Consider the following 27375-nt stretch of genomic DNA (forward strand, 5'->3'; position numbering starts at 1 on the left):
AATCCAGATAATCCTCAGAGTCATATTGTTAGCAGAAGTGCTTGATACTATCAATACTTTGGTTGTCTATATGAGAAAACTAAATCTCAGAGAGTTTGGATGACTTGTGAGTTTGCACAAAGGATCTGGGGCTAAAATCCAATGTTGTTTTCAATATACCACATTGCCTTCTTTTTTTTCCCTCTCTGCATATGGCATGGTTCTAGGTGCTACAGAAACACTTCCCAGGACCTTTCAGTTCATGAACAACACTGTTCACAACATAGGCATGAAAGGGACATCACACACAACCAATTGGCACTGAAGTGAGCACCATGTAGTTATTTATATCACGTAACGCCCTAACCACCTTCTCTCTCCCTCCTCCTTTCTGTGTTCAGTCTGTCGCTGACTCTGGCTGTTCCTTCTCTGTGGTGATGCCAAGGGCTGTCTCTGCTGCTGTGGAGGCTGTCTTCCAACAGCTCACTCCCTGATGCAGGCCCGGTGCCTCTCCTTACGGGGCCTCCACCTCTCAACACTCTCCCTTCAGACACGCCAGACTGCCCTGGCAGCTGTCACCCCTTCACCTGCCATCCTGACCGTGTCACACCCACCCCTGGGAAAATCTCCAGATGCGCCCTGAGCAAAACACAGAGGCCTGAGTGAGGAGACTGACAGGGAACAGGGCCCCTGAGAACGCAAGACAGGTGCCAAGTTGCAAAGAAAAGAGAAATGATAGACTTTAGAGTGAAACTAAAAATAAAGAGAATGTGTTTTAATACTCTTTTGGCTGATTCATCTTTCTGTGGCACCCGAGAGAGAGGTGTTACCCTCTATTCACCAGTGCCTCATGTTTTGCCTACAAGGCCTCTCTTCTCACATCTGAAAGAGTAAATGAACAATAACAATGCAAGTATAGGAGATAATGTTGGTAGCATGGCTGCAATCTCTAGGTTGGAGCCAGACTCATCTTACAATTTCCGTCATAGTCTTTCTCAAAAAAATAAGATAACTAAAGTCCATATATGCAATTCCTCAATGTCCCTTCATATTCTTTCTCTTGTCTGTTTTCATCTCATTCAGGCATGGGTCCAAGATGGAGTAGTGATTAAGTGGGCCCAATGACACTGTATACTTGGTGACTGCTTATTCCCAAAGTGTGGTTGGCAGGAGAGGGAGCCCTACTTTCAGTCATTCCAGAAAAGGAACTAAACTCTAATTCCTGTGAAGTCTGCATAGCATCAACTTTTGTCCTAAAATTCAACAGTGGTAAAAACATCAGTGACTGTCAATAGCAGGAGAGGAGAAGAAACAGAGGAAGAAGAGAAAAGAAGGAGATGAGGCATGAAGTGAAGAAAGAAGAGAAAGATACATAGGCTGGTTGAAAATGATTAGGAAACCACTTCTGACCACCTATTTTACCCATTCCTATCTCATGCCTTGCAACACTGCTTTTGAAAAAACAGTGGATGGACATGGATGCTAACCATGAATAACTTTTGGGGAGAAATCAAAAGTAACAAGAGGTCCAGATAAAGCCCATATGACTTTGCCTTGTTTGACTTGATAGGAGGATCCATTCTAAGAGTGTCTATTCCAGATTAAAACTATTTAGAATAGGCTATACAATCTACATTTTGGATATCCTTTAAAAAGAACAGTTATTCATTTATGTAATGGAGAACAGTCCTCCTTTATCTAGAAAGGATCTTTTTCAACCAAACTTTGGAAAGGATGTATTTTTAAGAGGAGGAGAGGAAGAGGATGCCTGCCCAGCTAGCTATGTTATCCATCTCAATTCCATAATAATAATTACTATTATAGCTAACATTTATTTAGGATTTAAAGCATACCAGACATTGTGCAAAATACTTTACATACATTATTGCTTGATCTTTCCATCAGTTCCGGGGGTGCTTTTTTACATATGTCCATTTAATATAACCTCTGAATCTTAGAAGATTTGGTGCTTTGCCCAAGGGAAACAGTGAATAAGTGGCAGAATCCAGGTCTGTCTGACTCCAAAACCTTTTAACCAGTCCACATATCATCTGCTTCACTGGTATGACTGATGTCACTGGCAGATAATACTCCAATCCCATAATATGTTCTAAATAACTGAAACTATATAACTAGAAAATGGTAGCTAACATATAGAGCAGGCCCAACTGAAGTATTTCAAGCATAAAAATGACCTCTTGGCATTTGATTCTCTTTTACCTTAAATGTTGATAAACCAAACCATTCTCTTAGGACAACATTTCTGTCCAGCAAAGCATTTTCCTTGCCAAAGTATAATTTTGTTGGCTACATCTATCTCCTCCAAGCCCTGGAATCAGACCTAAGCTAGTAAATTGTGCTGTCCTGGCAAGACGCTCATCCTCCAGGGCATTGTATCAGACTAAAGTAATACATCATGTTGCTTCCCACTCTGTTGGCCCATTTATCCAAAGAGTCCTAAAACAGTAATGTTTCTGCTCTGAGTCTCCAGTGTTCTTGTCCCTGGGCCTTGTGCTTTAGCATCCTGATCTTAGAGATGGAGGCGAATTAAATTGCACTATTTCTACACCTGCCCTTGAGGTGAGTCTTCCAAAAGAAAGGAGGGTTTAAAGAAAAGGGAAGCCCCACCTATCTCTGCTTCATTCCTTTCAGACCCACAGATAAACAAACACTGACTTGATGGCTAATGAGAAGACTTTGATCTTTTGGGGTTGTAGGGATTTTGTAGCTGAGAAAGAGGTACTGAGTGGTGGAGGTGGGGGGTGGGGTCAAATAGGGCCAAGATTCCTAGAAAAGATGACCTCATCTAACTGAGAAGTATTGGGACCAGCAAACACTGGCAATTAAAAATTAACATAGGCTGGAGTGAAATCGATGCCTAAATGTGATAGGTTTTCCAGAAAAGTTCATGACAGGTAGTTCATAGAAAAGAGGACATTTTCTCAGCATTCACTTTCACAGATTCCAAAGGCCAATCCTACTTGGAAAGATCCTTCTGTAGAAAAGCAGAAATGTATAGAGTCACTAGCAACATATAAGGCTAGCAATAGGTATATATTTTAGAAAAACTTCTTCAAAAAAACAATCCTAATTTCAAAGTGTTTAATAGTAGCTTTGGTACTGATGGTAAGTCGACTCCCTAATACATGTGTAAGTATGTGTGCTTACATACCTCTGTTATTCTAAGTGCATAATGATTTGCCTGGTCTACAGTAGTGAAAGCTTCTTTCCATATCTTTACTAAGCACAATGTGACATATATCTCAATAATTGTTTTCATTCAAGTGTGATTTCCACAGAATTTATTTAAAAGGTTAAATAATGACTCATCAAAAGGCCTTGAGCTAAACACAAATCCTATGAATTCAACCATCAGCGTATTACATGTTGGGTTTGAATAAATAGTCATTACAATTTTCCTTACATTAGGAATTCACAAAAGGAGTCCAGTTTTCCATCCAAAGCCATGTGTAGGAAGAATTGAGAAGTGATTCTCACTTTTCCACAAATGAAAATAGAATTAAAATGCTAAAATAGAGGCAACTTTAAGATTACTTATATTTTATCCAACTTTCCTACAGTATACCATGCAAAATTATGTCAACTGAATGATTTTTTTATGAGACAAGGTGGCCCATGGGGAAATGTCGCCTTAAGAAACTAACCATTCTGAGTTACTCTAAATTGTCAGCATGCCTGGAGGTTTTGGATAAATAGTAGGTGTAAGAAACCTAATTTTTTGGTTTCTGTAGATTCTCAGCATAGTATTTAACTTTGTGATCAATCCTTACTTAATCAAAGTTAAATGGGAAGTAGTTTCTTATTACTTAATAACCCCATTTTTGTTTTCTATCAAATACATACTCATGAATTTTCTAGGAATAGCCAACTTGAATTGTCTTACTTATTTTTTTCTGCTTTCAAAATATAATTGACTTTAGAACCTACTCCTATTAGCAATTTCTAAAGAATAGTTTGATTCCTCAGAACCCAAAGAGTAGAAAGTTGTTTCTTCAGAACTAGACATTTCTCTATTTGCAAAATGTTTGCATATTTTCATTATTTAAATACTGATTCTTGGGGCTCCTGGATGGCTCAGTCAGTTAAGCATCCGATTCTTGATTTCAGCTCATTTCAGCTCATGATCTCATAGTTTGTGGGACCAAGCCATGTGTTGGGCTCTGCACTTAGCGTGGAGCTTCCTTGGGGTTCTCTCACTTTCTCTCATAAAATAAATAAATAAACATTTAAAAATAAATAAGTGAAAAATAAATACTGATTCTTCATATTAGTGTTTGTTCTTTCCACTGATGGGGGTAAAATAATTAAAATGAAACTTTCTCAATAAGAGAGGAAGCTTCAAAGGAAGTTAAAATTGGGTACAGCATTCCAACTGTATTCTAAGAAACCTATAAGAAATACAGCATATATAGCAACCGTAAAGGTAGTACCATTTTCACCAGTAATGAACAACTAGAGCTCTTTGTTCTAGAAGTGATGACCCCAGTTAAATCTCAGAATTACACCTTCTCCTTCAGAGATGGAGGGAAGCAAGTTGCTTGCATCCATGACAAAATGTGAGACTCAGCTAATTGGTGTGGTTTTGATGATGCCACAATTCTGCCCAAAACCCTTGTAACTAGCAAGTTTGCCCTGAAGATTATTGAATTACTCCACTGACCATGCATTATTTAAAGGGAAGTGCTATTATTATAGAAGCCAGCTGCTTAACCATTGGAATGCTGTCTGTTGGCCAACTTTCAAGATAGAGCAGTGCACTGTGACTATGCATTATGTCTACACATAGAGTAATCAAAGTCTAGGTTAGGTGGTGGCCAACTTGTCTGCTAAGCAATATTTGATGTGCATGCTTTGGAACAAAACTACTGACAAAATAAATATATAAATATATAAATTTTCAATGTCAAGATTCTGTCAGCAAGAAAACTTCTGTGAAATTTTATACATGTGTGTCTCTTCAAGCTCATGGTTGAGTGAGTATATGGTCACTTCACAATGCCAGGACTACAGAACTCTGGGACTATAATAGTTCTTTTGTGGTTGTTTCAAGTGAGAAAAATCTTGGGGAACTCAAGTAATAAAGAGAAAAAATATTTTCACTTTCTAAGTCAAAAAACATTCAAATCTCTTTCTTGGAGATAATGTAAGTAGTTTCCAACCATATGAATATTTGGCCTAGATGGGTTTTCTCCTACATTACTTTACTTGTTAGAGGATTTTTGAAATAGGACCATGGAAGTCGTTTGTTGTGTAAAGCACAGGAATATGCTTCTAGGATCTCTTGCAGGTGTTCATACAGCCTTTAACTACCTGTTTCTGGCAATGGGAAGGTCATTACCTTTAAAAGAAGTTTGTCCCATTTTTAAAACTTTTGAGTACAAACTGTTAGAAGTTTTTTTCTTATACTAAGTCAATATTTGTTTCCTTTTACCTATCAATTCTGATTTTGCCCACTGGAGTAGAATTACATAGTTACTAATGAGGAGGGTTATTTTTAAGTTTATTTATATTGAGAGAGACAGAGCACAAGCTTGGAAGGGCAGGGAGAGAGAGAGAGGGAGAGAGAGACAGAATCATAAGCAGCTTCTGCAGGGTCAACACAGAACCTGAGCTGGGATGCAGAGTCATAAAACCATGAGATCATGACCTCAGTCAAAATCAAGAGTAGGATGCTTAACTGACTGAGGCACCCAAATGCCCCACTAATAAGGAGTTTTTAAAGGTAAGAACAGAATCCATTCCATCTATTTAAAAACTAAACATAATGACAATAGCTGTAATGTAGATATCATTAAAAAATCCCCTTTTTTCTCAAAATTGATACTGGAGCAAATTATTTTACTGCCTTTCTAGTAAACCACATTGTTTCCGACTTCTATAACAAATGTCATTATTTTCTCTTTTGTTTTGTTTTGTTTTTTAGAGAGAGAGGGAGAACGGGGGTTAGAGGTGGAGGGGGAGAGACAGAGAATCTTAAGAAGGCTCCATGTTCAACATGGACCCACAGGGCTCGATCCCAAGACACTGGGATCATGACCTGAGCTGAAATCAGAAATTGGACACTCAACCCACTGAGCCACCCAGGTGCCCCTTTACTTTGGTGTTAGAAAAAAAGCACTATGAGTGCACTGATAGTGGGAATGCAAAATGGTGCAACCACTATGGAAAACAATATGGATATTCCTCAAAAAATTAAAAATATAACTATCATATAATCCAGCAATTCCACTTCTGGGTATTTATCTGAAAAAAAAATGAAACACCAATTTGAAAAGATGTATGTCCCTCTATGTTCACTGCAACATTATTTACAATAGACAAGATATGGGAGCAACCTAAGTGCCCACCAACAGAGAAATGAATAAAAAGATATAGCATATAGTATACACAATGGAATATTACTCAACCATAAAAACGCAATGAAATCTTGCCATTTGTAACAACATGAATGGACCTAGAAGTATCACACTAAGTGAAACAAGTTAGATGGAGAAAGACAGGCACCATATGATTTCACTTATATGTGGAATCTAAAAAACAAATGAACAAACAAATCAAAATAGAAACTGACTCATAGATACAGAAAAGAATCTGGTGGTTGCCAGAGGGGAGGGGGTGGAGTACGGGCAAAATAGGGGAAGGGATTAAAAGGTACAAACTTCCAGTTATAAAATAAATGAAAAACAGGGATGCAATATGCAACATAAGTAATAGTTAAAAGTATTGTAAAACTTTGTATGGTGAGAGATTATAGCTAGATTTATCATGATGATCCTTTTATAACATATATAAATGTTGAATCATTATGTTGTGCACCTGGAACTAATATAATAGTGTATATCAACTATACTTCGATTAAAAAAGAAAAAGAAGTAATATGAGGTGTTTGAAGGATAAAGGACAAAACTCTGACCCTCAACTATGGCCTCTCCATTAGTGAGAAATGATTTTTTTTTGTTTTATATTTTGATGTAAACCAGAAATCAAGCCTATAGCCTTCAAAGAATAAATTAAACTTCAAAAGGCAATAGGTAAACACTTATTATATTCATATATTCCCAATGAAGTACAATTAGTCTATTGTGATATTATGAATAGTCAAACAAAATCATCTCTTTAAAATTATGGTAGCTAGAGATAACCAGTATTTACATATTTGGTAAAAATCCAAGTCTGTATACCACCATTCCAATGACATTTAAAAAATAAACAAACATATATCGATATAAAGTCAATTTTCTTTATGGAGCATTACAGAAAAGCCCTAAATTTCTTTTCCTTAATTCATTGACCTATGAACTGAAAAAGCACGAGCTATTTTATAGACTGAGCCATGTCAAACTCTGATCTCATCTAAGAGAGGTGATAAAGCACATGCCCAGTATGTGTTGTTGTTATTATTTATTTATTTATATTTATTTATTTTTGCTGTGTTGATGATTACTTTCTATTTCACAAGAGGAAATACACCTGTGGTGAGTTTCATGGCTGTTGATAGCTTCCAAGAAGGGAGTATGCAATACATACAATGTTTTCTGCCTTCCCAAGACTAAGGTTGGTGTCTTTTTCTAGAAGGAACAATATATTAGTTTTGAAAGTCAAAATTCTCACATATGTTTTGAGCTCCCTCATTAGGGAAGATCAGACCCATGGTAATGGCCTGATACCAAACTAGTCTGGCTGCCTTGCTGCTTGAAGGGCAGCATGAAATGGAAATGCTGAAGAGATCCAAGCATTGCAATGCCTATCTCTCTCTATCTTCAACCCACAAGCGTGAATTTTGAAATCAGCTGTTCCTGAGTTAGCCAAGTTTGAGGGTTTTAGGAATCACCTTTACCACCCTACCTCCAAACATCAAATTACTATTCTATACCATACAACAGACAAATTCCAATTATGTCTCATTAAGAAATGTATAGTTTGGACAAAGCGCAATCATTACCTGTGATGGACAACAGGGATACCTCAAAGTAGGCTGAGTCACTTTCTCCTTCTCATCCTAAGAGAAAAACCAAAGAGTATCAACTACTCTCAACTGGCTGACCCCTTCAACCTCTTGAAATAACCACTTAGCAAGAAGAATGTAGAAGTCCTTTGTGGATTACAAAGAACCATGTAAGCCCATTTGTGTCTTTCCTCTAATTTATAGTCCCAGGAAAAGATTATAAAAACAAAAAACAAAAAAAACATTGTTTACATTGCCCAAGGGACTGGCTGAGTCTCAGCTTGCCAGGGTCTGGTTGGCAAGCAGAGCCAGTCTTCTGCACTAGTGGATCCTCCAATGGCAAGTGAAAGCACTGCTGAGGCTTCCCTGGGGCCAGCTGCCTGGTCCTCCCAAACCTCTCAACCATGAAGCACCCACAGGGTTTGTCCCTAAGCAGGAAAGCAGACCCCACCCAAAGAGACCACAAATGAACCCTCACTGAGTTACTACCCCCAGCTTCCCTAAGAATGACAATAAACCTGCCTTACAAGGAGGAAGCATCCCCAGGCTCCTGAGCCAAACATCAGGAAACCATTTGGGTTTGTAGAGAATGCCATGAATGGTTGGCCCTTCAAGCAGCAAGGCAGCCAGACTAGTTTGGTAGCAGGCCATTACCATGGGTCTGATCTTCCCTAATGAGGGAGCTCAAAATATACATGAGAATTTTGACTTTCAAAACTCCATTCTGAAGAATGGTGTCATTATGATACAAACTTAAGACCTTTTATTTAAAATGTAACATTGTCTTCTGTGTCTGGAATAAAGATCAAAAATATGCCAGATTGATGAGTTGGATTCTTCTGGATCAATGGTTCACAAATTTTCTTCCATGAAGCCTGGATATCAGTGCAGAAGACCCTGGCCCTCTACCTCCCTTGGGAGGAGAGACAGCCCAGATCCTGTTCCCCTGCCTTTGCCCAAAGCCAGAGAAGTTTTACTTTTGTCTGTTTCATCTATTGGTATATAAGCAAGATTTGGTTTAACAGAAGTTCTACTGTGACAAAAAGTTCATAAAGAATTCAGGTACATTTTAAGTTCCTGTAAGCTTGTTTTGCCCTCTATTTTAGTTGTAGAGCCAGGAAAAGTGTGTCCAAATCAAAACAAAACAAAACAAAATAAAACCAAACCAAAACTTACTTGCCAAGTAAAGAGGTCTAATTGATTTGCAAATATCAAAAGAAATTTGATTCATCATATGCCCTTGGGAAATTAGAATCACATGAAAGATGGACACTTAGTTCATTCTGTCTCAGGGTAGTAGTTATTCTATAAGAAAACAGAATTAATTGTTCTGGTCTCTCTAGGGTAATAGGGGAAGAAGCCCTGAAACACTAATATTGTTATCAATTCTAATTTCCAAGGCTTCTGGATGCAGTTAATACTAAAGCTGTTTCTTCAGAGACCATATAAGATCCTGGAAAAGGATACTGAGAAAGTGAACCAATATTTATTTAGGACCTGCTATGTCAGGTGGTGTTTTAAGCACTTTTAGTACATTTTTTCATTTAATCCTAAAAGAACCTTACAGGGAATATATTAAACCCACTTTACAAATGGGTAAACCTCCTCGAGCCCCAGGAGGTTTAAGTGACTTGTCCATAGCTACACAACAGATCTCCTGGGCTCTCTGAGGCACTTGAACTTTGCAGGGACTAGATCTGAGTTTGGGTCCTGGCTCCACCTCTTACTGCATGAATGACCTTAAGCAAGTCATCCCCACTGTAAGTCTCAGTTCCCACATCAGTAAAATGAGGGGTCCTTTGATACTCAATTTGATGTTACAATAAAAGCAGTTAAGCAAAGGAGTAAGCACTTGAGCCATCCTATGCATAAAAACTATGCAAATATAAAGAAAACTTAAAACATGATCTTCTTTTAATTAATATTCCCTAACAGCCCCCAAACGAAGGGAATATATAAGGAAAGGCTGGGTTTGGACATAGATAAGATCCTTGACTACAAGTATCTGAGAACTTGAGAATTAACAAAAATAAAGTGCATGATTCAAGAGTTAGTGCTAAAGAGTGTAGTGCAGAGTCCAGAGACACACTGGGATCCACAAGAAATCTGTGGGGTCAGGAATTGTTGGGGAAGCTTCAGGAAGAGGTTGAGATGTGTAGGTTGACCAAGTGTGGGGAGAAGAGAGGCCCTAAGGTCTGGGTGGAACTGTGAAGATAGCAAATGCCCCCTTTAAAGCCAGGCCACTCTGTTTGATTTGTGCAGACAAGCCCACGGGGTATGGCTCCAGCAGTCGGAGGGCACCTCAGACAGGCATCGTGGATGAGTGCTGCTTCCGGAGCTGTGATCTGAGGCGGCTAGAGATGTACTGTGCACCCCTCAAGCCTGCCAAGTCTGCCCGTTCAGTCCGTGCCCAGCGCCACACTGACATGCCCAAGGCTCAGAAGGTAAGCCAGCTGGTGGGGAGGGATCCAACATCCTCAAGAGACTGAGGAATCTTATGCCTGTGGGTAGGCCAAACAGAAACTATGTCCCATAGTCTCCTGGCTTACAGGTCATACCAGAATCACTCTCCCCTCAGATGTCCCCCCCTTTGGTCAAGTCACATTGCAAATTCTCCTTTTCACTGCTCTGGATGATCTGATACTGGAAGACAATGGAGAACAGTCACTAAACGTGAGCTTTGGTATCAGATAAAACTGGAGTCTTAGCTTCACCTGTCATCGGCCGAGGGCCTTGACTAAATAACATAATCTACCCAAGCCTTAGTTTCATCAGTAAAACTGGGATCATACCTACTGTATCGGGTCATTTTAAGAATTAATAAATACACATGCAATTCTTTTCACGTCCTGCACAAAGAAACTGTTGGACAAGTGTTAACATCTGACATCTAAAATGGGAAGTATTTGAAATTCATATTCAACAGAAAACTTGATTAAAGAAAAATAAGTTAAAAATAGAAATTTCTGTTTGGTTCTCAGAACACCTATTAATCTCTAATGATCAAAATCTGTAGGTGTCTTTTTTCTATGAAGTAGAATTCAAACAAACCTCAGAAGTATTATCTATGTCATCCAAAATACAAAATCATCTGATACACATTAGTCTCTTCATAAATTTTTTGAATAGGTGAATAGGTGAATAAATGAGTAGAAGTTATTAACTTTTAGTAACTAAGTAGAAAGAATGAGAACTAAAGAGTAGGTGGTAGGTGCTAAGGTGTTTCTCTTCTTAGCAGAAGGGAAGAAGTTCACAATGACACATTTGCTGCTTCCTGGTCCTAAACTGCAGCTGAGCCTGGAGAAGGAGCAGGGAGCTTAGCAGAGATGTGACCCCAGGGAACCACCTCGAATGATGGAAAGGGGCTGGGCACAATCTGGTTCAGAGAGAGCACAGTAACCGATGAGTGAGTCAGGGAGCAAGCACCACGGAAGTAATTCAGGCAAATGTGGCTAAGAAGTGTGCTTGAGGGGACAAAGACAGGTTAATTCTTTCTCTTCATAGGTGATACAGTACCTCTCAATTCCTAGTTGGGGATGGGGTGGAGGTCAGAGATGAGTCCCAAAGTTCTAGAAGGTTGGTTCTTGTAACTGAAGCCTAGACATCCCTCCAGCACCAATGCTGTCTCCTGTACCACATGGAACCCAGGAATTCTGGGCTGACTCAAAGGCTCTATCTTCTGGGACACAAAGGGAACCATCCGTTCTCAATGCAATTGTTTTTGTGATGTTTGCAGTATCATCCCCCATCTACCACCAAGAAAACGAAGTCTCAGAGAAGGAAAGGTGGGCCAAAGAAACGCCCAGGAAGGGAGCAGAAGGTGGGGACGGAAGCAAGTCAGCAGATGAAAGGAAAGAAGAAAGAGCAGAGAAGGGAGACTGGAGCTAGAAACTGAACACAGAGGCAAAAAAGGAAAATGGAGGAGAGAAGGACTAAGCAGACAGAGGCAAGGACGATGAGAGAGAAGCAGACAGCGATAAAGAAAAGTGGGAAGTGCTATAGAGGAATGAAGAACAGTAGGCCTGGTGGAGCTAGATAATGAATGTGATGGAAGGAAGAGAAGTGCCTGTTGTAGAATGTGGATAACAAACATGGAGACAATGGAAAAGAAAAACGTAATGCCCGAGGAAGTCCAAAGAAAACCAGTGTCAAGAATGAAAAAAGAACAAAAATTATAAAAGAGGCAAATAAGACACCACATTCCCTTTCCCCAAAAAACAATTAAATGGGAGTTAAAGAATTAAGATAAAACTCAAGGCTTTTATATGTATTTTTAAATTTTGTGTGAAACTATTCTAGAAGAATTGCCCATGTCAATACATGTCCAGAGTTAAATATTAGCCCAAAATTCTCAGCAAGACTGAATTGTGTCATAGAAGTTCCCAGATTTCCTTTCCTGCAGTGTCATTGGAGGCTGTGTCTCTGAGTCAAGTTCAGGTTCAGGCCAAAGGGCATCCAATATTTGCCTAAACGCCTGTGAGGCCTGTGGGGTAACCTACAAGAGGAGGTCATTGAACCTTTCCTTTTTTTGCACTTTGGAGTCAGATATAAAAGACGTATTGGTCTGCTTGGACTGCGATAGCAACGCACCACAGACTGGGTGGCTTCAGCAGCAGGTATTTTCACACATTTCTGAAAGCTGAAAGTGCAGGTGACGGTGTTGACCTCATTTTAAGTAAATTACCTCCGTAAATACCTTATCTCCAAATAGGACACAGTAGAGGTACTGGGAGATAGGAGTAAACATATGAGTGGTTAAGGAGAGACACAATTCAGACCAGAACAGAAGGGAAGACTTCCGATGTCTGATAACTGCCTTCTGATTCTATCTCCTATAACCCTGTGTGTATGTATATCTGTCTCTGTCACACACACACACACACACACACACACACATGCGTGTAGGTTTTCATATATGAAATCCTAGGAGTTTCTGTTCCATGGAAACCCTAGGACCATGTTACTCTAAAGCTGAAGATGGGGTGCCTGGGTGGCTCAGTCAGTTAACCTTCCGGCTTCAGTTCAGGTCATGATCTCATGGTTCATGGGTTCGAGCCCCACGTCGGGCTCTGTGCTGACAGCTAGCTCAGAGCCTGGAGCCTGCTTCAGATTCTGTGTCCCCCTCTCTCTCTCTCTCTCTGACCCTCCCCTGCTCGTGCTGTCTCTCTCTGTCTCTCAAAAATAAAAACATTTAAAAAAAAAAGCTGAAGTTCGTTGGTTCAATCCCTTCATTTTAAAGACAAGGATATGGAGATCCACAAAAGGGTAATGACATGCTTGAGTTCTAAGCTGCCCCCCTTCTGGCCAGCAGAGAAGAGCACATAATCAACATGGACTAAGAAAGAATTCCTAAAGGAAAAGATGGGGCAGAAATAGGCAGATGAAATCTTCCATTAACTGAATATTTTTCCACCAGAAGGAAGAACATGAATGAGGGCAAGGGGTTGGATTTCCTTGAGAATAAAAAGAGCTAAGTAGAATCACAGAATTTAGGTCTTGTAAATCTTCTCCTTCAGCTTCTTTGATTTAATTAGTGTATATATAAAGCAAAAAGTCTCCATATCATCCACATTGTGAATTATCAGAGCTGAAAGAGGGTATAAGAGAGAAGTGGTCAGTCAAGCAAATAATGAGACTTTGTGAAGATGGCTAAACCAAGAAGTGAAGCATTTCATCCAAATAACCTACTTTGAAGATGTCATGGTATAAAGGAATTATTCTTCCTCTATGGTCCAGTGAAAACCCAGGATTATATAATAAAATAACATAACATAACATAACATAATATAACACTGAAACATATAAGGCCATGCCCAAGACTTAGCCCTGGAGGAAAATGTCCAGTCAGAAGCATGTCAAACCCCCAAATGGGAGCCAAGACACTTCTGCTGTGGTGACAAAAGGCTGGCTTGTCTGAAATGACAAAATCTGGGCTGGTGCCTAAGCCCATCTAGCCAGCCACCTTATTCAGGAGATGCTGAGTTCTTCCGCTAAGACATTCATGCTTTGGGACCAGCCTCAGGCATAAAGCCAATATTTACTGTAACTCCCACCTGAGAGTAGCCTGCAAACCCAGATGGCTCTTCCAATTCCTCAGAAGAATTAATGATTTGTGTCCTATGGAAAGGTTCCTTACAGATTTTTCTCTTCCCTATCTCACTGTTGACTGAATAAATGTCAATTATGACTTCAAGGCTTTAGATAAGCTATAATTATTCTCTATGATAAACTTCATTCAAAAGAAGCAAGGCAGACTTTAAAAGAAAAAAAAAGAATAGAACTTTGTAGTTAAAGAATGCTTAACTCTCACACTATGGCTTAAAATACACTTCTTTTTAGAATGGTTTTTATTAACTCTAAAGCAGTCATCTTGAATGCCTAACATACGATTTCTGAATAATACGAACTAAGTAAACAGGAAGCATCTATTATTGTCTTTCCATCTCCTTTTTTCTAGTATCAATACTAGCACCTAGTGATACATGGCATATAATGCCAGATGGATGGATGGATGAAATAGATGGACAAATAAGTGATACAGGAAGCTTAATAGTGGCAGAGAAAGATATACTATAAAAATAAGAAGCATTGCTAAGATGAAATGATTCCTCTCATCCTTGCATAGGATAGTAGGACAAAGATACAGTAAAAAAAAGGAGAGCAAAGGAGTTGTACTGACCCAAGTCTTGCCTATTGTTCTCCTTGCCACTTTCTTGATGAAGGCAGGGTATTAATCATTTAAAATTCTACTGTTTCTCTTAGGGGAAACTGTGTATAAAACTAATGGGAAGATATAAGGTATCATGATCCTGAAATAAATTTGTTGACAAATATTTTTATTGAGCACCTACAATGTGCCAACCTCTATACTAGGCATGAAGGAGAGTTATAAAGATTGAAGAGGCAGTAAAACATAGTACTGCGTGGTTCAAATCCTGATTCTCACTTACTGGTGGTGTGGCTTTGGGAAAGTCATGTCATTTACCTGTGCCTTATTTTAGTAATCTGTCAGATGATGGTATTGATTGAATCTATCTCTTACAGTTGTGAAAATTTATTGAGACTATATATATAAATGTGTATGTGAGTATGTGTGCACAAACTTATATTGCTTAAATGGTACCTGGCACATAGTAATCACTATTAGTTTTAGTTAATATTATTTTATCTAGTTCTGAAAATTTGAGCCATCGGAAAAAGAAATAGATCTCTTCATGTGGAAGTGAGTCTTGTATCACCAAAACCTTTGAGGCCAAGTTTGCCAGAACTTTCTGGTGAATTTTCAGCACTTCTGAATTGTAGGGTCTCAAGCAGATGATAGAAGGGAGCTCAGTGATCTAAAAGCCCTTCCAAACCAGAGAACCCCAGTTCTATGAATAATTCCAACTTAAATGGAAGCTCAGCTCTCCCATGTGAGGAACCGTTAACTTTTATTTCAAGGTCACAGAATGAACTTTCAGAAAACCACCATTTTTCTCAACCAGTTAAAATCAAATGTAATATGTGTTTTCATTTCATGGTGCCTGAGGAAAATTTAATTGTAGCATGAACTCCAGCTCTTACTAGTTTTAAGTAAAACTGCCAAAGTAAATAGAAATGTGGGATATTTCCGGGCTCACACAGCTTCCGGGACATTTCAGTTTCTAGGGCTGCCGATCCAGTGCCTTTCACAGGCATTTGATCTTCTTTCAAACATCTCTTGAAAACAAACAAAAGCTCATACAGCTTCGAATGTGCGTGCTGTTAGGATGTAAGGGTGGAAAAAGAAGCAAAAAAAAAAAAAAAGAGAGTCCTCAAAGAGACCCTTCCCCCTCCCTTCCCCCTTGACCACCTCCCTCCCACCACCCTCCAACAAGAAACAATGTTTTCTTAAGTAATACATTTTGCAATGTCTCAAGTCTATCATGGGGAAAGATGAAGTCTATTCTTTTTCCTTGTCTATGTGACGGGAATAGGGCTTTTGCACTATTTACTAGGTAATATGGAGTTGACTTTCAAACCAAGGGCAAATTTGATAGTTTGAAATTAATGTGGAAGCCTTTGGTAGCAATAAGAAGATAAACTGTTTTAGGTGAAGTAGCAGCAGAATGCCCTTTTATGAGGTTAGGAATTTGGGGTGAATCATTTTCCAAAATTATAGGTAAATAGAGTTTGTTGGCTTTTCTTTCTGTGAAGAATTCCTCAGGTTATATGCTCATCGAAATGAATAAAAGCCCAGCTACCAGATTTCTTTGAAAATTAGTGACAGTATTTACTGACCTAATAAGCAAGACAAATACACTTTAAAAGAAGCAGGTGAGGTTAGCAAATGTTCCTCAGTGGCCACCAAACTTCCAGGTCAAAATCAGCTTCTCCATCCTCAAGGTGTTAACTGAAATTTAGCACCTTTCCCTGACATTGGAGTTCATCTTTAATGGGGCTCTGTGATGTCTTTTAGTGCTACCTCATTTTTATCCAACAACCAAAAGAGGTTATTTAGAAATACAGGCTTATATTTAAACTCAAAAACAGAGAAACAGAAATTGAGAACAGCAGGGAAACTATGTGAGATGTGGGACAATGGGCCTGTGAGTCCATATCTGATATTTCTCGAGGGCGGCCAGAAAAGTTCTCAGCATATACTAGAAGCTCAATTACAGATCTGATGGGCTACTGCTAGATAAGTAACAAGAGCTAGAAAACATTTTGGAAAATTCCAAGATTTGTTTTATTAACTAATGTGGTTACAGTTTTAAGACCCTTTGGTCAAGAAACTAACTATTTTCAAACAGTGGAAGTTTGATAGAAGTTTGATAGAAATAAGAATGCTTATTGGTCCACCCAACTAATTTTAATTTTAAATCCCCTTGCTGGTAATTTACAATCTGTAATTAGCTACAGAAAATAGCTTTGAGAAGAAAGGGATTCTTTCCTCTACTTTCTCCGTGTGTGTGTGTGTGTGTGTGTGTGTGTGTGTGTGTGTGTTTAGTTTTGTGTTCTAGCACTGTTGCAATCACTAGGAATTTAGAGTGAATCACTTTCCAAAAGTATAGATAAATGTAGTTTCTTTGCTTTTATTTCAGTGAAGGTAAATTCTTATGTGAAAACTAATCATCTTTCAGGAGAAATCACTTTATCTGTTTTTGGTCTTTTCAAAGGCCTAGGTTTAGTCCTAAATTAAATATTATTCAGGAAATAAAGGGAACATTATTGAAGGGGCAGAAAGAAGTTGGTTTTCTTTCTGTTGTATCTAAGGATCCACGGATTTCAACCATTTCCAATCCGATCTACAGAGAAAGAGAGTGGCTCTGTAGATCAGAAAACAGAAACTTTCACACAGAACCAATTTGCAACTTTAGAAACTTTCAGGTCTAATTCTTGACCCAGCACAAAAGGCATTGCATCCAGCCTGTCTTTGATCCAGCATTCTCTTCCCCTATTTTTATTAGAGATTAGGGGTATTGGCAAAAACTATTAACTGCCCTTTCTCTCCCATGTTCCCCTTCTGTAACCATAAACCTTTATTGGAGTAGGCATATGTCATTGTCAGTCTGGAAAGATGGTGACAATCATTTATACCATCCTCCTTGGCTCCTCTAACTGGTAAGGTCAGAATTTCTGTAAGAAGGTGAGATGTTAAGAGTAAGACCTATGAAAGGCTGCACATGATGGCAACTCTTCTGTCTGGTAAATTAATCCCAAAGTTCCCAACGAGAGACCCAAATTGACCCTGTGGCCCAGACTTCCAAGATGAGATTCACACGCCAAAAGTTTTAATAAAATTCTGTGTACAATATATAAACACTTGCATGGAACTTTCTGTCTGGCCAGCTCCAAGAGGTCAAGTAATCAAAGACCAATCACTTCTGCCATCTGTGAAAATATGATGTGCTCTTTTCTTAGCCATAGATCACAATTATGGCAAGACAAAATTTTCAAATGATTAGGTGCAAGATCATGACAGTTTGAGGGTTGGACAAGAATTCCTAGCCAGTTGGACTGTTGTAGACTTGGGGGTATGCAATGCGCATGTCATGGTGTGAGTGTGGCATGCTTGAGTAGTTTCATGAGGCATTGCAGGACTAGAAAATAAGAAAAGTATAAATGAATCAATTCATATATAGCATCATTGCTGTTACTTTGTCAGTGTCAGTTGACTTAGGCCACTAGTGGATGCTTTGATTTGTCTTTCTGTAAATAATGATGTGCTTCCTTCTTCAAATGAATATTAGGATGGAGGTAAAAGTGATGTTGGCACAATGAAGCAATTATGATTTCTAAACACTGTATACACGCACGAATTGTTCTTGTGCCATTTTTTGTCTTGGAAAAGCTCCAGCTGGCACCATGTGTGTTGACTTTTATATGCTGAAAGGCTCCCATCAACCTCAAACAGATGCAAATCACTTGAACTTGTCATAGTGTTATTTTGTTCATCCTGAAAGTTCAGACAAGCCTTCCAAACTTCCAAAACTTCTCTCAGTGAGGAGGAAAATTTAGAACACAGCATTTGAGTGTTCTGCCCAGATATGTCACACACACAAAGAATGAGTAGAGGAGGACAGCACCCTTTCCTACTGATCCTGTGAACTCATCACTACGGTGTTGAAATGACACTGAAAAGTACAACCCTGGGCTCAGAACACTGTTATATAAATCACTCCATGTACCGCTTTAAGTACCCCCGCATAAGTTGTTCCACCAGATGAAACAATGGCATTGTGGAGACTTGAGAGAAAAAAATAAAAATAAAATCCGTTTTTAGGTAAAATTGTGCTGAATCTTTAGCACATATCAGTGAAATTGCTAGAATCTGGTGTTTCACTTTTTTAAATGCCACAACATTTGAACCTTTCAGTAATTCCAAAATCAACTTTTTCTGGGAAAGATAGTGTGCTTAAACTTTTTTTTTTTAATTTAAAAGGGCAACAGAAACACAAACAGCTAACTAAACAAACTGCCCATAAAATCAGCAGTCTAAGTAGCCTGAACCCTGAAGTGTTTTACAATATCCTTCAAGACTATTAAAGGCAACATAAATACCTCTTGCCAATGAGGGAAAATACCCTTCAGCACTTTTTTTTTTCCTTTTCTTTCTTTCCCAGGCTTTTAAACAATTTTGGTAGTGATTTCTTACATCACAGACAGAAATATTTAAATGGAGTCAGGTGGTATCTTCTGAAGAGTAAGAAAGTTGCTAAATCAGGATAATCTGTGAATAATTGTGGGACAAATATAAATTCCCTAAATCTTGGAGATTCCTAGGGAGGCATCAGTCACTAAAAAAAAGACGTATACATCTGCTACCGCAGCACTCAAGGGAGCTCTGAGCACCCAATAAGTAGATTCCCTTTCTCCAGCCAGAGAAAGGACAGCAAGCACCCTGCCGTGGGATGCACTTTGGCAATAATAACTATGAAAAGGGGGGTGCAGGGTGGGCAGTGAGAATAGCTAGTATTTATTAGGCACACACCCTGTGGTAAGGGTTATAGTAAATTGTTTCAGTTAATCTTCACCATTAGCCTGTAGGGTAAATACTAAAATTATCCCCATTGCATAGATTTAAAAACTTGGGCCGAGGAAGTCTAAATGTCTTGCCGACATCTTGTTCTAACAAATGGCCAAACCAGAATCCATACTCAAGATGGACTCCATTGTGTTAACCATGCACCTCACTCTCTTTTCTGCATTTTTTCATTGCTCTTTCTTGTACCACAACCTACTAACTGTAAGTTGCAAAACAGGAGGGGGCTCTGTGTTGCTTGTCCCTGTAGAGAGCACAGTAGAAGTAGGAAGCATTGCAAGGGTTGCTATTGGCCTGAACTCTATCACACTACTTCTGCAGAAAAACTTAAACAATTTAGCAAGAATTTCCTGGTTTGTTATGTTTGCTCAAAGCACCATGCCTGTGGGGAGGATAGAGAAATGAAGGAGTTACGTTACCTGCTCTCAAGGCGCTTACTTTCCAGTGGGGAAACAAATACATACATAATTTACTCTACAGCACATCAATGCTCTAACAAAAATAGAGGCATAATGGACTCTGATAGTACAGACTGATGTTGCTAATAAATGAGTTCACAGAATGGATCAAAATCAAGGGCTCTTGAAACAGTAGGCTCTCTCACACACAACTATGTCAGATAAATGTGTAAGGCTAAACACATGCACCCATAACAACATTATGAGGTGAGTGCTCTTACTCTACTCTTTCATTTTACAGAAGAGGTAACTGAGAAGGAGAGAACAATGTAGTAATTGTCAAAGATCCCTTAACTCCTATGTGGGGAGATGGGATCCAAACCAGGTATGTAAGCCTAGGTCTTTGGGGAAACAAAGATGACACAGTGAAATGAGCAGGATTTCATTAGGGAAAATAAACCAGTGTGAAAGGAAATAGGGGAGGAACCAGGAAGCCTGGGCAAGCCCTCAGAACACAATGCAAGTTTGACCCCAAGTGAAAGAGGAGGGGAGGGAGAGAGAATGTTGGGTGAAAGTGTCCTATACTGTCATACAGTCTAATGAAAAGTTCAGAAAAGCCACTAGGAAGTCGTTGAACTAAAAGTCTGCCAACAAAGGAATTTTGTGTTTCCTAGGAAGGGGTCTACCTTCAATCCCTACCAAACCCAGTCTTGGCACTGGGTGAGCTGCCAGCTTGGGGCCATTCCCCATGGCCAGAGAAAAGTGTCATATTGGAAAAAATGGCCATTACCATCATATCACAGAAAAAGTAGGATGGGGTAACTTCTAGAAAAAGAAAAAGAGTCTGAGCAGACTGACATTGTGTCCAGTCTATAAATTTTTCACTTTGTTAAAGAGGCAACCAACCCACTAGTCTCTTGAAATGTGCACCTTTGTTCTTGGGTTTTAAAAGTCACACCCCAAAGTGCTGAGTAGATTGCATGATACTTACTCTCTTGGCCCCCAGAATTGAAAGACTGACCCAACTCTCATGAAATTTGAACTTGTGATTCCCTGAAGTAAAAAGATATCAAAGTTGATATTGAAATATCTAAATTGCTCTCCTGAATTTCATGTGTCTCCAGACAAAACCAGCAAAATAGTTAGAGCATGTCCTTTCAACAGGTAAAGAACTGATATGCATGTGATCTTTGCAATTATTTGATCGTTTTTTCCTTCATTTTGCCCTTTTTAAGAGAAGGTCAATGGTGAATTATGACCTTATGCTATACAATAGGCTGCTGATATTCCATGCTGGACAATAATTTCCCAGCATTTTAATAGGGCACGAGGCTTTTCTTAGACTTTATGTCACACAATACTTACTTGTTTAGCGTAGTTGAGATGGAAACATAGCCTATTGGAAACATCACTATTTCCTCTCTGAAATTTAAAGAGACTATTATCATCCTTCTTTTAGATACTGTTTCTCGGGCAAAATCTCATAAATATAGACAGTGAAAAAAGAAAGGCTTATAATATCCACAGGGTTCACTCTTGCTAATTGAATATTGTGCTACTAGGTTTCTATCAATAACGAAAGAAATGGGGCCCTACTTACACCTGTGGAAAGGGAGGGCACCCCACCCTTGAGTTTAGAGTCTTGCCTTACCCTTTAAGCGACCACCAACCACCATCTGGGATCATGGGCAGCTCATAATATTGCCAATTATTGTTATTGGAAAGAGATTTGGACTTTGAAGCACCCAATATGGTTTTATCTTTGGGGGAAGCAATATGGTAGGAGAGCTAACTGATGAGCTCCAGAATCAGAAGGAACTGGTGCAAATCCCAACCCTGGGTGCATCTTCCTTATAAGAAATTAGGCAAGTTGTTTAGCTTTTCTGCACTTCAGATTCCTTATAGGTAAAATGAGTAAGACATAGTATCCATCCCCAAGAGAACTAGAATTAAATAAGAAAAATATATGCAATTAACATACATAATATAGTGCCCAGCCCCTAAGTGATAGAATTATCTTATTAAAATAATAAATTATTTTATTATTAGACCTAGGTCTATCAATTTGTTTTTATGTGACCTCAAGCAAGTCACCAAATCTTAGCAAGCATCAGATTATAAATAAGACTGAAGCAAATAATATCACCTTACTAGAGATGACTGTGTAAACTATAAAGTGTCTGCAAATGTTAATCAAGGTTACTATTACTGCCATTGTTATTAGCTCCCAGTGATCTTTCTAATCAAAAAGTCTATGGATTGCTTTCCTTTGTAAAGCTAGGAACTAGGATAAGAGCCAAAAGACAATGGGAGAATGTGAATGTCATAAAATACTTCAGGGCATTTTTCTGCTTCCTAAATATCTGTGAATGGTACACAATGTGTTATAATGTATATCACAAATTAGGACCTTGAAACGTATTCCCTGATGAGTTGGTTAACATTTGATCATTTTCAGTGATAAATTTTCTCAACCAACCTGAGTGAGCTAGAGGACCAATGTTTTTTTTTTTTTAAATAATCTTACCTTCCCTGGTGTCAATAGGAAACAGTATTTACTCACTACTGTTTTCCTTTCAAAAATCTGTCCAGTTGCATACTAGAAACAGTTTCAGCTGGTTTGTTTGTCTTGGACAAGCTGTTGAAGTGAAAAGTTTTTACTTGGCTGAATGTGGGACAGTTTCATAACCCTTCAAGAAGTGCATTGAAGGTGGGTGCCAGCTCCGGCTGCTTCTAACATGCCTCCACTTGCTGCCCATTGTCAAGGGTGGCCAGCGTAATTAAATTAAGACAATGAGCAAAGCAACAGATGCGACTGAGACCAAATCCCTGAGTGCTTTTGTTTTGTCACCGTCATTGTCTGCAACAAAGAAGTCACATGTGAGAACCTGGGAAGAGAGCCAAATGCAAACCAGACAACAACCCAGCTGGTTTTGAATGGCCTCCACCTTACGCGTGTGTGCATGGGAACCATGCTACTTGGAGCAGTGTCTGCTCTCCTCAAGTGAGTTTCTGCCCATGGTTTTGCTGCAGTGCTGAAACAGACCCAGAAGAAATAGGCCAGAGTAACCCTGCACTCAGATTGACACTTTACACCTCTGCTTTGAGAGAAAAGAAAAGACTCTTTCTGTGGGGGAAAAGGATAAGACCTATATGATTGATCACTCTAACTTCGATTCTCTTTGCTACTGCCTTCATGAATCTGAAGAGGGAAGTATAGAAGATACCTGCATTTTTTTCTTTTGTAAATCTAGGATTAATTTGGTTTGAGAGAAAGAATGGATATTAAACACCTCCTATGGCTTTCTTTTAATTTGTTACTATTTCATTCTTGAGAATTTTCCTACAAGGCGTTATCTAGAGTTTTAAAAACCTTCTTTTCCAAGCTGGTATGCCTGTTAAACAGAAAAAAAAAAGGGGGGGCAAATTCAAATTAGCATATTTCAAGACCTGTTATTTGGCTAGCAGTTTGGTAGAGAGGTGGTATTCTTATTTATAGCCATTTTGGGTGTTTTGATAAGCCACCTACCATTAGCAGGTCCACTGAGTATTAAACAGAAATGTTTCAAGGAGTTTTGACAGTAGTGATCCTACTCTGTAGCTCCATTTGTCTTTCTTCCATTTTTCAGAAGAATTCCTAAGAAAGCAGAATAACATGTAAGATTGGGAATACAAACTTACTGGTAGCTTAACAACAGACGTTTTGTACAGCAACATATGGACATTAAGTGGACTTCATAAAGTTGTATGATATTTGGGGGGGGGAGTGGCAGGATTTTGAACCGATGACATTTCAAACTATCCTATACAAATGCCAAACTCCTCCCACAAGCTCTTTTTGATGGCCACTGAGCTAGTTATTTTAATAAACATATTTATACAACAACACTGTCTTCCTTCCATTTAGTCAGTACAGGACATTGACCACCAACTTACAAAGTGCTAACTAGCTTTTCTGAAGGACTTGGTGATAACTCTAGTGTTCCAGGTAGAGCTGGAAAATATGTGTAAGAAAAATTACCAAATCCCTATGGGCCTTAGCCAATAGGTATTATTTTCAGGGATTGTAGTTGATTTTGTCCAAGCTTCTCACGCTCTGCAGGTCTCAGGTCTGGGCAATCTGCAAGGTCCTTATAATGACCTCTAATTTCTTAAGAATGATTGGGTTGAGAGGTCATTACCTTAGCCAGAAGGAAGAATTTGGAGATTCCAGACACCATAGTAAGAACTCTTGTTTTTGGTCATGATGAAAGCATGTTCTGGGGAAAACGGGTACTGCAGATTCTTGAACCTAACTCTGTACCAATAACTATTCATTATGTCCTCCTCTAAGGTCCTCCTGGCTAGAGGTGAAACCAAGAGAAGAAGCACCCTGTGTGTAGGCATGCAAATGCCATTTCCTCCTGAATTTAATTCACATCTTATTTGTCTCAATAAACTTTGCTACTCATATATATTCATGGATAAAATAATAACTATAGAAAAAGTATAATGACTTGATTCTGCACATTATTAGAGGATCCATTGTAGTCATTTATTTAATTAATTCTCTAGCTATTTATTGAGCAACCAAAACATTCCAAGCATGTTTTAGACATAAGGATGTAACAGTGGACAGGCAAACAGGCCTCTATAGGGCTTCTATTTTAAGCAAAACTCAATATTCCTTGGATAACAACATTGTTTGCTGATAAGTGAATGGTAGCACCAAAGCAAGGAACTAGGGTTTTTAGTCTAGGAAGGGTGACTTTTCAATGAAGATGAAAAAATAATAATAATGAGTAAATAATAACAATAACAACAACAACAACAATAATAATAATAATAATAATAGCTAATACTTACATAGTGCTTACTATGTGCCAGATCTATTATAAGTTTACTTATATATTAATTCTTTAATTCTTAATCCTACAGGTAGGAACTATTAATATGCCAGTTTATAGGTAAAATTGAAACATAAGAGATTGTAACTTGCACAAATTCACACATAACTTAACATGTCAAGATTTGAACCCAGCTCAGTATGCTTGTGATTTTACAGATTCTAAATCAATTATGAACCTCCCAATCTTCTACTTCTAAAACTCTCCCTCTGTCCAAAAGAGAAAAAGAAAACAATGAAAAAGAAATGTTTCCTTTTTACAATAATTAAGATAGAACAAGATGCAATAAAACAACAGAGGATGATCCGAGAATGTGTTCCTTTTTAAAATTTTTTTCATTTTTCTCTCACCAGGGAAAGATGGCATAGGCCAGAATTCTTGATTTTTCAGTATCTCCTTCCTGTCAATGAATCTGCAATGGCAGCAGATGAATAGAAACATATTTCTGTGTGGTTATAAAGCAATCTGGCGTCCCTATGACACCAGAGGCACATAAAAGTAGCCTAAATGAGGTTCAACTCAACTAAAAACTAAAGGCCTATCCACTTCTTAGGGAAAAAAACAGTCCTGAGCTCCTCTATGAGGTTGACTGATGAGGCATAAAATATGAAAGGTTGAGACCCCATGTGTAAAATAGATGGGTAGGGTACATAAAACTTCTTCAAGTTAATGTCACTTTTCCTCCTTTATTTTTAGGAAGTACATTTGAAGAACGCAAGTAGAGGGAGTGCAGGAAACAAGAACTACAGAATGTAGGAAAACCTTCCTGAATTGTGAAGAATGACACGCCACCGGCAGGATCCCTTGCTCTGTATGAGTTACCTGTTAAACACCAGAAGACCTACCAAAAAATAAGTTTGATGACATTTCAAAAGATGGGCATTCCCCCCAATGAAATACGCAAGTAAACATTCCAACATTGTCTTTAGGAGTGATTGTTAAAAGTTTTGCACCTTGCAAAAATGGTCCTGGAGTTGGTAGATTGCTGTTGATCCTTTATCAATAATGTTCTATAGAGAAAAAAGAAATATATATATATATATATTTCTTAGTCCCTGCCTCTCAAGAGCCACAAATGCATGGGCGTTGTATAGATCCAGTTGCACTAAATTTGTCTCTGAGTCCTGGCTGTTGGAACCATTCATTCAGCAGCCTTGTCTAAGTGGTTTATTAATTTTTTTATTTGCACTTCTTTCTACGCAACACAGACCATTTGTTTTACAGTGTCTGATAATCTTGTTTGTCTATCTTCACCCCCTCTCCCACTTCATCATCTTTATATTTGCCAAATTTGGCCTCCTCAAGAGCAGCAACAAGCAGTCAAGTAGCACACCCAAAAGATTTTAACCCAAAAGATTCTATCTGTGGCATTTGTACCAAATATAAGTTGGATGCATTTATTTTAGACACAAAGCTTTATTTTTCCACATCTTGCTTTAAAAAATGCAAGTAGTTGCAGTTTGAGGCCAATCATTTTTAGGCATATGTTTTAAGCATAGAAAGTCTCAAACTCTCAATGGTTCCTTCAAATGATGAGTTAGTGTGCAACCTGATTAGTAATTTCTCTCTTTTTATTTTTTCCATGTAGAGCACTATGTAAATTTAGCATATCAAGAGTACAAGATATATCACAAACAGTATGTAAAACTCTGTTTTTTAGTACAATGGTGCTATTTTGTAGTTTGTTATATGAAAGAGTCTGGCCAAAACGGTAAAAGGTGAAAGCAAAACAAAAGAAGCCTGGAGCCAAAAATGGCACAAAGGGGAAGGGTACTAAAATTCCATCCATTTGGGAAAGAAGGCAAAATTCCTGCAATTATGCCTTCCAAGAGAAACTTAAGACACAAAGTCCGTGGATGCAAATTTGATTGGTGAGTCTAGAGAGGAGTGGAAAAAGAAGAATGCTAGGAATTTAATGGTCCTGGTTTCTATTTCTCACTGAAGAAACAAACATCTGCGGACTCTGTCATAGACTCACCACTGTGTGACTTTGGGCAAGTCACTTCACCTCTCTGTGCCTCAGTTTCCTCATCTACAAAATGGGGGCAATACGCCATCTACCTACCTCACAGGGGTGGTATGAGGATTAAAAAGATAAAGCTCCAGATTTTTTCCTGGGTTGCCATGAGGACATGTGGTCAGAGCCCTTGAGTTGTTGGGATGCCAGGAATTCTATAAACAACCCATTAACAGTATAGCTAGAAAATTGATTAGTCAAATGCTCCTGACATGCTAATTCTTGTCAATGAAGCTATCCAATGAACAATTCAACTATCTAATTGTTAAAAGCTAACAGCTCTATCTCCTTTAAAACACTTTTCAAAATAAGTTAGAAATATCTGATTTACATTTGATCTGAATTCTGCATTTGGATTTACGAATACAAAGTGAAAAGAGAGAAAGGAAAAGAAAAAAAAAACGGATTTCCACCAGTGAAAGAGCAACTACTCCATCTGACTCTTCCAGGCAGTTACTAGTAATGTAGTAATGCTTCTTGTGATATTATAAATGATACTTTATTCATTTTGAACAACATAATTATTCTTTCTCTTTGGGCAATCTAAAAATATAACTCAAGATTTCAAATATTAAAATAATATCTAATTTTTTTTAATCACAAAATTACTTTCTTTAATAAATTTG

The 27375-nt window shown here is 38.4% G+C and overlaps 1 protein-coding gene and 1 long non-coding RNA gene across 5 annotated transcripts in view; one reads left to right on the forward strand and one right to left on the reverse strand.

Moving 5' to 3' along the window:
- IGF1 (insulin like growth factor 1) overlaps nt 1-25646 on the forward strand; it is a 70089-nt gene extending 44443 nt beyond the window's left edge. For 2 of the 4 annotated variants that reach the window (XM_029954287.1, XM_029954288.1), the window contains exons 3-4: nt 10208-10389; nt 25429-25646. In XM_029954287.1, the coding sequence (XP_029810147.1) occupies nt 10208-10389; nt 25429-25488 (242 nt within the window). In that variant the 3' untranslated portion in view covers nt 25489-25646. Of the gene's footprint in view, nt 1-10207; nt 10390-11681; nt 12988-25428 lie in introns of those variants that run through there. The other 2 variants (XM_029954285.1, XM_029954286.1) reach the window with 1 other exon arrangement.
- On the reverse strand, nt 7943-23437 carry LOC115304202. Its single transcript, XR_003914345.1, has 3 exons — nt 23376-23437; nt 21212-21268; nt 7943-7999 (listed from the first exon to the last, which is right to left on the reverse strand). It is a non-coding gene; the product is annotated as an uncharacterized LOC115304202 (long non-coding RNA).
- Nucleotides 25647-27375: the final 1729 nt, after the last annotated feature.

The sequence above is a fragment of the Suricata suricatta genome, chromosome 10 (genome assembly GCF_006229205.1).
Source record: "Suricata suricatta isolate VVHF042 chromosome 10, meerkat_22Aug2017_6uvM2_HiC, whole genome shotgun sequence".
Lineage (NCBI taxonomy): Eukaryota > Metazoa > Chordata > Mammalia > Carnivora > Herpestidae > Suricata > Suricata suricatta.